The sequence below is a fragment of the Salmo salar genome, chromosome 17 (genome assembly GCF_965601325.2).
Source record: "Salmo salar chromosome 17, fSalSal1, whole genome shotgun sequence".
Taxonomy (NCBI): domain Eukaryota; kingdom Metazoa; phylum Chordata; class Actinopteri; order Salmoniformes; family Salmonidae; genus Salmo; species Salmo salar.
In genome coordinates this window covers 77,011,432-77,024,118 of record NC_138307.1, presented here as the reverse complement: position 1 = coordinate 77,024,118, position 12,687 = coordinate 77,011,432, and the positions used below count along the sequence as shown (strand labels likewise).

Genomic DNA, 12,687 nt, shown 5'->3' with positions numbered 1-12,687 from the left:
TCCCCTCTTTCTAAGCAGAATCCATTTGCTACGGCAGTAGCCTACAATGACATCATGATGATAAACTAAGCAGAGATGAGCTAATGGCCTCATCCTGAGAAGCTGAGCGGTTCAGAGATGAGCTAAGGGCCTCATCCCGAGAAGCTGAGCGGTTCAGAGACGAGCTAATGGCCTCATCCTGAGAAGCTGAGAGGTTCAGAGATGAGCTAAGGGCCTCATCCCGAGAAGCTGAGAGGTTCAGAGATGAGCTAAGGGCCTCATCCTGAGAAGCTGAGCGGTTCAGAGATGAGCTAATGGCCTCATCCCGAGAAGCTGAGTGGTTCAGAGATGAGCTAATGGTCTCATCCTGAGAAGCTGAGCGGTTCAGAGATGAGCTAATGGCCTCATCCTGAGAAGCTGAGAGGAGCAGAAAATAGCAAGACTTCTTTCCTCTGCGTCCCAAATGACACCCAATTCTCTATAGTGCCCTACAGGGCCCTGGCCTGGTTAAAAGTAGTGCACTATGTAGGGAATAGGGTATAATTTGGGAGGCAGACCTCATGTTTATGGAAAGCAACAATACAGTCAGGACATTAAGAAGGAAAGAGAGAGGAGGATGAAAAGAAATAGCCAATCGCTGGACAGAGGGAAGTACATTCTGCACATGTGTAGTGTGGAAAAGTGACAGACACTTAAGCCGAAGCCAATATCAACATCAACCATCTCTTTCTAAAATTATCAGACGAAATTGTTGAAACCCCTATTACTAGCCTGTTCAACCTCTCTTTCATATCGTCTGAGATTCCCAAAGATTGGAAAGCTGCAACGGTCATCCCCCTCTTCAAAGGGGGAGACACTCTAGACCCAAACTGCTACAGACCTATATCTATCCTACCCTGCCTTTCTAAGGTCTTCGAAAGCCAAGTTAACAAACAGATCACCGACCATTTCGAATCCCACCGTACCTTCTCCGCTATGCAATCTGGTTTCAGAGTTGGTTTCCATCCAACTACCTCATCTCCATACTGTTTCGTTTATCTTGCTCCTTTGCACCCCAGTATTTCTACTTGCACATTCATCTCCTGCACATCTATCACTACAGTGTTAATGCTAAATTGTAATTAATTCACCACAATGGTCTATTTATTGCCTTACATCCCTTATCTTACCTAATTTGCACACACTGGATATAGTCTTTTTCTCTATTGTGTTATTGACTGCACGTTTGTTTATTCCATGTGTAACTATATGTTGTTTGTGTCGCACTGCTTTGCTTTATCTTGGCCAGGTCGCAGTTGTAAATGAGAACTTGGTTCTCAACTGGCCTACCTGGTTAAATAAAGGTCAAACGGCTATTTTAAAAATGTAGGGATTAGTTAGGGTTACAATTATGGTTAGGATTAGTGGTTAGGGAAAATAGGATGTTGAATGGAAATACATTTTAGGTCCCCACGAGGATAATAGGACATAACGGGTGTGTACCCACTTAAGACCCTGAGTAGTTCCTTTTGAAGTAGGATCCTGTAAAAACACACATCTGCATCTCTGTGTGAAAGTAGGACCTACTACCTGTGAACACCGGAAGCCCTCACCTTCTCCTTATGTAGGGAGACTTTGGTATGTCAGCAACAGGGATCATCTGTTCCCCAGGTCGTACCCACATGATGGGCCCGTCATCACTCTCTGTTGGACTCTTCAGCTTCAGACTGGAGAACGTACCCCACGGTAACGTCCGCTGGAGGGAGAAGTGTACGCCAGAGTTACAATAAGGGAGGAATAGAATGATAGATAGAGGTGTGTGAGAAAACAAACAGGAAAAAGGAAACCCAATTTTTCAGACATCCATCAAAACCAATGCTTTTTTGTTGTTGTTGAAAAACCATAATTACTCTTCTCAACCACTAGAGGGCAACTTCCTTTGTTTATAGATTAAATTAGTTGAATTCTCCCTAAACAATGTGGCCTGAACTAAAGTTGTTTGTAACCCAGTGAAAATGACTAAATCCAACTTATTACCTATAGATTGATTTTATCTATAAATGATGGATCTATATCATTATTCTGTGTCAGGGCTACTCACCTCTAGGAAGGGCGACTCCTCCAGCATAGAGATGAACTCTGGGAAGTAATCCCCCACCTCCTCGTCCACTGCCCCCACCAGACTGATCTGACGCATGGCACCTGCCCGGTACGTCCCGTGGCTGTACGTTCTCTTTACCTAGAACACATAGTAGAGCACAGTAGAACGGTCAGTAAAACAGTCAGAAGACCAGTCCACTGGAGCGTTGAGGTCCAGACAAAAACATTCAAGTCAGTTGAACTGAATATGAACAGTACTCGTTCCCCTGAGGACTGATGTCCAACCACTACCCCTGACCAGAGAGATGCAGTGTGTGTTGGTGTGAAGGCTGGGCCATGTACAGAGCACTACTTCATGAGGACATCTGATGTTACAGCAGAATCAGTAGTGTGAATGCTGATCCTGTACAGTAATGATACTGGGAGATCAGACACTGCTCTGGTACTGGGGGGGGGGGGAGATTACAGACTTGCCCCCCCACACCCCACTGGAGCCACATAATACTGCAGCTCTCATCCTCTTCAACAGCCTCTCCTTCCCCTCATTCTGATTCTACACCATTACGAGTAGACCCAGTGAGGGGCTGACTGTCAGGACAGAGAGAGACAGTCACAATAGACCCAGTGAGGGGCTGACTGTCAGGACAGAGAGAGACAGTCACAATAGACCCAGTGAGGGGCTAACTGTCAGGACAGAGAGAGACAGTCACAATAGACCCAGTGAGGGGCTGACTGTCAGGACAGAGAGAGACAGTCACAATAGACCCAGCGAGGGGCTGACTGTCAGGACAGAGAGAGACAGTCACAATAGACCCAGCGAGGGGCTAACTGTCAGGACAGAGAGAGACAGTCACAATAGACCCAGTGAGGGGCTGACTGTCAGGACAGAGAGAGACAGTCACAATAGACCCAGTGAGGGGCTAACTGTCAGGACAGAGAGAGACAGTCACAATAGACCCAGTGAGGGGCTGACTGTCAGGACAGAGAGAGACAGTCACAATAGACCCAGTGAGGGGCTAACTGTCAGGACAGAGAGAGACAGTCACAATAGACCCAGTGAGGGGCTAACTGTCAGGACAGAGAGAGACAGTCACAATAGACCCAGTGAGGGGCTAACTGTCAGGACAGAGAGAGACAGTCACAATAGACCCAGTGAGGAGCTGACTGTCAGGACAGAGGGCGACAGTCAGGAGAATGAGATTCCACAACAGCACGACCTGCTAATGCAATAAAGTCAGAGTAGATCCTATTCAGATAAAATCAAATCAAATGTTATTGGTCACATACACATGGTTAGCAGATGTTATTGCGAGTGTAGCGAAATGCTTATGCTTCTAGATCCGACAGCTCTAGCTATTCCTGTTCTGAGAGACAGAGACAGAGCTAGTAGTGCTAGCGAACCTGTTTTATACAGTACAGCTGTAGCTATTCCTGTTCTGAGAGACAGAGACCGAGCTGGTAGTGCTAGCTAACCTGTTTTATACAGTACAGCGGTATCTATTCCTGTTCTGAGAGACAGAGACAGAGCTGGTAGTGCTAGCTAACCTGTTTTATACAGTACAGCTGTATCTATTCCTGTTCTGAGAGACAGAGACAGAGCTGGTAGTGCTAGCTAACCTGTTTTATACAGTACAGCTGTAGCTATTCCTGTTCTGAGAGACAGAGACAGAGCTGGTAGTGCTAGCTAACCTGTTTTATACAGTACAGCTGTATCTATTCCTGTTCTGAGAGACAGAGACAGAGCTGGTAGTGCTAGCTAACCTGTTTTATACAGTACAGCTGTATCTATTCCTGTTCTGAGAGACTGAGACAGAGCTGGTAGTGCTAGCTAACCTGTTTTATACAGTACAGCTGTATCTATTCCTGTTCTGAGAGAGGGCAGAGCTGGTAGTGCTAGCTAACCTGTTTTATACAGTACAGCTGTAGCTATTCCTGTTCTGAGAGACAGAGACAGAGCTGGTAGTGCTAGCTAACCTGTTTTATACAGTACAGCTGTAGCTATTCCTGTTCTGAGAGACAGAGACAGAGCTGGTAGTGCTAGCTAACCTGTTTTATACAGTACAGCTGTAGCTATTCCTGTTCTGAGAGACAGAGACAGAGCTAGTAGTGCTAGCTAACCTGTTTTATACAGTACAGCTGTATCTATTCCTGTTCTGAGAGACAGAGCTGGTAGTGCTAGCTAACCTGTTTTATACAGTACAGCTGTAGCTATTCCTGTTCTGAGAGACAGAGACAGAGCTGGTAGTGCTAGCTAACCTGTTTTATACAGTACAGCTGTATCTATTCCTGTTCTGAGAGACAGAGACAGAGCTGGTAGTGCTAGCTAACCTGTTTTATACAGTACAGCTGTAGCTATTCCTGTTCTGAGAGACAGAGACAGAGCTGGTAGTGCTAGCTAACCTGTTTTATACAGTACAGCTGTATCTATTCCTGTTCTGAGAGACAGAGACAGAGCTGGTAGTGCTAGCTAACCTGTTTTATACAGTACAGCTGTAGCTATTCCTGTTCTGAGAGACGAGACGGCTGGTAGTGCTAGCTAACCTGTTTTATACAGTACAGCTGTAGCTATTCCTGTTCTGAGAGCAGAGCGGTGGTAGTGCTAGCTAACCTGTTTTATACAGTACAGCTGTAGCTATTCCTGTTCTGAGAGACAGAGACAGAGACAGAGCTGGTAGTGCTAGCTAACCTGTTTTATACAGTACAGCTGTAGCTATTCCTGTTCTGAGAGAGAGAGGCAGAGCTGGTAGTGCTAGCTAACCTGTTTTATACAGTACAGCTGTAGCTATTCCTGTTCTGAGAGACAGAGACAGAGCTGGTAGTGCTAGCTAACCTGTTTTATACAGTTCAGCTGTAGCTATTCCTGTTCTGAGAGACAGAGACAGAGCTAGTAGTGCTAGCTAATCTGTTTTATACAGTACAGCTGTATCTATTCCTGTTCTGAGAGACAGAGACAGAGCTGGTAGTGCTAGCTAACCTGTTTTATACAGTTCAGCTGTAGCTATTCCTGTTCTGAGAGACAGAGACAGAGCTAGTAGTGCTAGCTAACCCGTTTTATACAGTACAGCTGTCACCCAGTAGTAAAAGGCCCTGTTGAATAGCTAGAAGTACATCCCGGTCTCCTTCACTGTCTCACTTTGTTCCCACAGATCTGAGTACATCTGCTGAAAGATGTAGGTAAACCTCCTTTTTGGTTATCCGGAAGGAAAGAACAGAGGTTTTATAGCAGCTTCAGAGCCACAGAGAACCACAAACTCCCCTCCTGTCAGTCTCTGGACCGTAGGCCCAAGGGTCGCAGTCCTCCCTCTCTAACACGGTAATAAGACTTCACATGAGGAGCAGATCACTGCAAAGTCTCAATGTCCCAGACATCCTCCTGATTCACTTACAACCCTGTCTAATACAGCTATTACAGCCCAGCCATTCTTATCACCACAGAATATCCTCAGGCTAGAAAGAGAGTTCATCATAAGGCCAGTTTCTCCTGGAGCAGTCCATCTGTCTGAACGTTAGATAGTGTCAGAGGAACATCTGATTCAGGTAGTTAATAGATGATCTGTTTCTAAACATGACCCTCTACTAGAGGTCTCTGGGTCTTCACATGGTCAGCAGCAGTGTTGTGTAAAGGGACATATTACAACAGTCAATCATATTACCAAACTAGGGCTGACCCCAATTAGTGGACTGGTCAATTGTTTGGTCGTTAGGCTGTTGGCCGACCAAGATTGTTTTATATATATACTGCTCAAAAAAATAAAGGGAACACTTAACCAACACATCCTAGATCTGAATGAAGGAAATAATCTTATTAAATACTGTTTTCTTTACATAGTTGAATGTGCTGACAACAAAATCACACAAAAATAATCAATGGAAATCCAATTTATCAACCCATGGACGTCTGGATTTGGAGTCACACTCAAAATTAAAGTGGAAAACCACACTACAGGCTGATCCAACTTTGATGTAATGTCCTTAAAACAAGTCAAAATGAGGCTCAGTAGTGTGTGTGGCCTCCACGTGCCTGTATGACCTCCCTACAACGCCTGGGCATGCTCCTGATGAGGTGGCGGATGGTCTCCTGAGGGATCTCCTCCCAGACCTGGACTAAAGCATCCGCCAACTCCTGGACAGTCTGTGGTGCAACGTGGCGTTGGTGGATGGAGCGAGACATGATGTCCCAGATGTGCTCAATGGGATTCAGGTCTGGGGAACGGGCGGGCCAGTCCATAGCATTAATGCCTTCCTCTTGCAGGAACTGCTGACACACTCCAGCCACATGAGGTCTAGCATTGTCTTGCATTAGGAGGAACCCAGGGCCAACCGCACCAGCATATGGTCTCACAAGGGGTCTGAGGATCTCATCTCGGTACCTAATGGCAGTCAGGCTACCTCTGGTGAGCACATGGAGGGCTGTGCGGCCCCCCAAAGAAATGCCACCCCACACCATGCCAATGCCACCCACCGCCAAACCGGTCATGCTGGAGGATGTTGCAGGCAGCAGAACGTTCTCCACGGCGTCTCCAGACTCTGTCACGTGCTCAGTGTGAACCTGCTTTCATCTGTGAAGAGCGCAGGGCGCCAGTGGCGAATTTGCCAATCTTGGTGTTCTCTGGCAAATGCCAAACGTCCTGCACGGTGTTGGGCTGTAAGCACAACCCCCACCCGTGGACGTCGGGCCCTCATACCACCCTCATGGAGTCTGTTTCTGACCGTTTGAGCAGACACATACACATTTGTGGCCTGCAGGAGGTCATTTTGCAGGGCTCTGGCAGTGCTCCTCCTGCTCCTCCTTGCACAAAGGCGGAGGTAGCGGTCCTGCTGCTGGGTTGTTGCCCTCCTACGGCCTCCTCCACGTCTCCTGATGTACTGGCCTGTCTCCTGGTAGCGCCTCCATGCTCTGGACACTACGCTGACAGACACAGCAAACCTTCTTGCCACAGCTCGCATTGATGTGCCATCCTGGATGAGCTGCACTACCTGAGCCACTTGTGTGGGTTGTAGACTCCGTCTCATGCTACCACTAGAGTGAAAGCACCGCCAGCATCCAAAAGTGGCCAAAACATCAGCCAGGAAGCATAGGAACTGAGAAGTGGTCTGTGGTCACCACCTGCAGAACCACTCCTTTATTGGGGGTGTCTTGCTAATTGCCTATAATTTCCACCTGTTGTCTATTCCATTTGCACAACAGCATGTGAAATTTATTGTCAATCAGTGTTGCTTCCTAAGTGGACAGTTTGATTTCACAGAAGTGTGATTGACTTGGAGTTACATTGTGTTGTTTAAGAGTTCCCTTTATTTTTTTGAGCAGTGTATAAAACACATATATGAGCCCATTTCAGTGAACTAATCCATTGCAGGAGGCCTAGACTAAAAGCCAATTTATGCTTGATCCGAAAATGTGGTTGGAGGCTCCATATGCAGGGTGTGACGCAATTGTGGAGCCTCCAGAGGCACGCAGAGGCTAAATCAAGCACTGTACCACATCGCCATGCCCCTCCCAAACGTAACAATGCGGAGGGCTCTGTAGAGATCCACATTGACAGTAGTTGGGGGCGGTACATCCTGTATAAACACAAACTCACTTCCTTGACAACAGCTCTGCACTGCTCCGTGATGCGCAAGAAGTATGACTGGTCTGACTGGTGCTGAGGCCATATCACCGTAAATGCTGCATGGCCAATAGAGACGTCTGATGCACCTCTCGCCTAACAATTTGTGCACATTCATTGTTTCATAACTTCATTGTGTGAATTGTTAGCGTTTGATTGTTAGTGTAAATCACTTCTCCATAACATATAGTGCATCACCAGCAGTACATTTACTCTTCATTCATATAATTTCTATCTACTGCCTCCTGAGTGGTGCAGTGGTAAAGTCACTACAGATCCGGGTTCAATCCCGGGCTGCGTCGCAGCCAGACAAGACCGGGATACTCATGAGGCAACGCACAATTGGCCCAGTGTCGTCCGGTTTAGGGGAGGGTTTGGCCGGCCGGGATGTCCTCGTCTCATCTGGCTCTAGCGATTCCTTGTGGCAGGCCGGGCACACACACGCTGACACGGTCGCTAGTTTTACGGTGTTTCCTCTGACACATTGGTGAGGCCGGCTTCTGGGTTAAGCGAGCTGCGTGTCAAAAAGCAGTGCGTCTTGGCAGGGTCGTGTTTCGGAGGACGCATGGCTCTCAACCTTCACCTCTCCCGAGTCCATACGTCAGTTACAGCGTTGAGACAAGACTAACTACCAATTGGATATCAAATTTGGCAAGAAAAAGGGGTCAGAATAAATAATACATTCTAATCTACAATTTTTGCTGCTTTGGTTATGGTAATTATTTTAATCAATTCAATATTACTATTCCAGTCTTCCCGTTCTCATTGTCAGAGTGGACACATTGTTTGCGGAGTGCACAACCTATTCTACACTTGTGAGAAACAAGTTTAGGCTAATTTCATTCCATTTACAAGTTGTCAATTTAGTCATTGTCTTTTGTTTAGAGCGTCAATGTTGAGTAAGAACACACAGAAATACAAGTAGGCCTATAGGCTACCGGAAAAATACTACAAGCCCTCTCCCTTTCAATAACCACTCAGCGTGAAAGTGAAAAATGTAATGCTCTGATCCAGTGGAAATATCATAAAATAGGCCTACCTGATTACTTGTTATCAGTGCTGGACTTGGACTGAAATAGGTTCCGGTACTCATTTAAGGTAGTGGTACTGTTTATATTTAGGTGCTTGAGCTCCACAATAGCTGCGAGTTAATATTCTATAAGAGTAATAACCGCAGTAGAAGATGTGAGGTGCCGGTACTCAGCTCTGGTAAGCTCCTGCCCAAGTCACGCACTGCTTCTTATGTGCAAATAGCCTACAGCTGTGTCTGTCCTGAGCTCACTGCTGGGGAAACTGAGGGCCCAGAATATTTTATACAACAAGTTCACTAGTGCTCAACCCAACTTAATAGTTTATACAATGTTTCAAGTTCATTGCAGACAGGCCATGTGTAGGCAATGTGATTTATAGGAGATTTTCTACCTGCAGACTGCAATGTTTTTATTTGTTGGCTTCATGTAGGCTATTTTTTACATAGTTGCCAATATAATTTACCTTTTAGGTTTGTATCATTTTCATTTAGATAGGTTGATTAACCACATGACAATTATTGAGATATTAAGACGTTATTATAAATTAAATGAAACTTTACGAAAATGTGCATCTGAACCAGAACGGACACGCAGATCGGTAGAAATGATAAGATAGATTTGCATTCAACATGAGGAAGGGTGCCAACTCCTCACGTATCCAATTACTGGTAACGTCAGGAGAGTAATGGCAGAATCTGAGAAAGCCAGCAGGAGAGGGAGGAGTTAGGTCAAATTAAGTGCTTTTTTCTTTCTGGTTATCTAGATCTCTGGCGCCCTCTTGAGGCATCAAACCGTAAGCTTAAAGCGTCAGACAAGCTCAATGATTTATTTAAAAAAAACACATAGGGTGTGTCTATATATGGAAAAATACACGTTTAACAATTTCAACCAATCGATTGGTCGAAAGAACAGACTACTTTCGGTCGACAAATCTTTATTTTTAGTAGGGGACAGCCATATACCAAACACATCATGCGTGCTGCACTTGAGCTTCAGGTTGTGATGCATGGAGCTGGAAGTGGGCTATTCCTGTCTGACAGGAGTCTGTTGAGCAGATGTGAGACATGTTCCCTCCATCCTGTCAGCTGTTGGTTGCCCCGCCAAAATAAACATTAAACCTTTATGACGGTTATTTTATTTTCTTCATCCATAATCGTCAGTTATATGGTAATTGTACCAACCCCCCCATCCCTCCTTTCCTTACTGCAGGCTGTTAAGATCAGTTATCCTAAATTGAAGCCAGCGGTGGAGGTCCTCAGAGGGCTGCAGCGTTTTAATCATGTTTGGAGACTTCACAGAGGACGTCTTCGAGAGGGTGTGTGTGTGTGTAGTGGTGTCTGGTGCTGTTTTTCCTGCCCTGAGGGAGCAAGCCACCAGTGTGAGTAAAGCACTGAAGTAGCCTTTTTTCTACTTTCTGCTGTGTGTGTGTGTGTGTGTGTGTGTGTGTGTGTGTGTGTGTGTGTGTGTGTGTGTGTGTGTGTGTGTGTGTGTGTGTGTGTGAGAGACAGGATCCTAGTCCACTTTGTTCCATTTATGGCAACAAGTCACAATGGAGGGGCCAGCGAAGGGTGAGTCAAGGGGGAAGGTGAGGGAGTTCACTGTAGTGGCCAGGAAGTAAGAGGACAACAGGGAGAGAGGATGAGGAGAGGTAGGGTGTCCTTGGGTGTCACCCGAGTGAATCTGTCAGAGAGACAGACAGCGAGAGACAGCGAGAGAGAGAGAGACCAGCGTAGAGCCCAACTCTGTATAACAACAGACTGTCTGGGGAATTGACCTCTCACAGGCCCCACATGCTCCCTGTCTACAATACACACCATCATCTATCACTGGGGAGAACACAAGTTCAGACACAAGGTCACTGGGCCAGGACTAGTAGACTGGTATTCCCTCAGACTGAAAGGAAGTCAACCTGGGAAAAAATACATCTTTAATATTCAATGAATATTGTTACATAATTTCAATCAATTGTGTAGTTGAAAATAGTGGATTGAAGTGTACGGGACAGAAGTATCTGAGCAGGGCTTGAATACTGTACAGGATTAATCATACTTAAATAAGGCGAACAAATGAATGGCATAGTTCAAACTGTGTGTACATTGAGCATGGGTGCTTCCCTTGTTGTTTCCAGGCTAAATGTGTTTCCATGATCACAACACTTAATATAGACCAGATATTATCTTCATTATCCATGAGGACACACACCTCTGAGGTATAGCCATCCCTCCTGTCTGTTCTCTCCTCCTGGGCGGCTTGCTCTGGGCACACTCTGTTTTACGCTAATGGACTCACTCACAGGTGAGAGAGATGCAAGCAGAGACAGAGACAGAGAGACACAGATTGCATCTGGATGCCCACTGCGCCCCTGCGGGTGGCTGTGTGTGTTAGTTAAGAAGGGAATGGATGGCCGATAAAGGCTCTTTCCTCTGGGATTTCTGGCCTGCCGCAGACTGCAGACAGACAAGGAAACCCACCAAGACGTTGTGCTCCTTCTGCAGCGTGGAGCCGCCAACACCGTGAGAAGCCAGCCAAGTACAGTCTAATACATGAATACATGGATACATCAAAAACAACCTACTTCCTCTCTCCCTCACCGAGAGAGAGCAGAGCTGAGCAGCCAAACCAGCCAGCCACATTCCCATAACATCTGATACACTCATACCAGGAATATGTCAATACTGCTGACACATCTCAACACACTACTGTACCCCTCTCCCCATGTGAGGCCCCCAGGCATCTAAACACACTACTGTACCTCTCTCCCCCTGTGAGGCCCCTAGGCATCTAAACACACTACTTTATCTCTCTCCCCATGTGAGGCCCCCAAGCAGCCAGTCATCTAAACACACTACTGTACCTCTCTCCCCATGTGAGGCCCCCAGGCATCTAAACACACTACTGTACCTCTCTCCCCATGTGAGGCCCCCAGGCATCTAAACACACTACTGTACCTCTCTCCCCATGTGAGGCCCCCAGGCATCTAAACACACTACTGTACCTCTCTCCCCCTGTGAGGCCCCCAGGCATCTAAACACACTACTGTACCCCTCTCCCCATGTGAGGCCCCCAGGCATCTAAACACACTACTGTACCTCTCTCCCCATGTGAGGCCCCCAGGCAGCCAGTCCTCTAAACACACTACTGTACCGCTCTCCCCCTGTGAGGCCCCCGGGGCAACCAGTCAAGTCTCAACCATAACATCTGATATCGTCTACTCCAAACTCAGATACATCTAAAACACACTACTCCTTCTGCATCTCTCCCTCTACCATTTCTTTTCCTCTCCACCCTGAGGCCCCAGAGCAGAACAGAGTTAACCGTCTGATATTGTACAGCTACAGGAAGTAGGGCCATGTTGAATAGTGAAAATATAGATACATCCAAACCAACAGCTCCCTTAACCTGTTGGGGCTTGGGGGCAGTATTTTCACGGCCGGATAAAAAAAACGTACCCGATTTAAACTGGTTACTACTCTTGCCCAGAAACTAGAATATGCATATCATGAGTAGATTTGGATAGAAAACACTAACGTTTCTAAAACTGTTTGAATGGTGTCTGTGAGTATAACAGAACTCATATGGCAGGCCAAAACCTGAGAAGATTCCATGCAGGAAGTGCCCTGTCTGACAATTTGTTGTCCTTCTGTTGCATCTCTCTCAAAATTACAGCATCTGTGCTGTTACGTGACACTTTCTAAGGCTTCCGTTGGCTCTCTAAAGCCCTCAGAAAGCGGAATGACGCGTCTCCTGTCTCTGGGCAAAGTACAGTGAGACTGAGATGCGCGTTCATGAGACTTCTCCATTTTTTTCTTTCAGCCTTTGAATGAATACAACGTTGTCCGGTTGGAATATTATCACTATTTTACGAGAAAAATAGCATAAAAATTGATTTTAAACAGCGTTTGACATGCTTCTAAGTACGGTAATGGAATATTTTGAAATTTTTTGTCACGAAATGCGCTCGCGCGTTACCCTTTGGATAGTGACCTGAA

At 46.2% G+C, this 12,687-nt stretch overlaps 1 protein-coding gene across 1 annotated transcript in view; it reads right to left on the bottom strand.

The window, feature by feature from the left end:
- The window catches only part of LOC106609819 (lysine-specific demethylase RSBN1L), an 89,981-nt gene that overhangs the window by 21,627 nt on the left and 55,667 nt on the right, over nucleotides 1–12,687 (bottom strand). The window contains exons 4-5 of the mRNA XM_082964165.1: nucleotides 2,060–2,197; nucleotides 1,572–1,714 (exon numbers count right to left, since the gene is read on the bottom strand). Of these exons, the coding sequence (XP_082820291.1) occupies nucleotides 1,572–1,714; nucleotides 2,060–2,197 (281 nt within the window). The remainder of the gene's footprint in view (nucleotides 1–1,571; nucleotides 1,715–2,059; nucleotides 2,198–12,687) is intronic.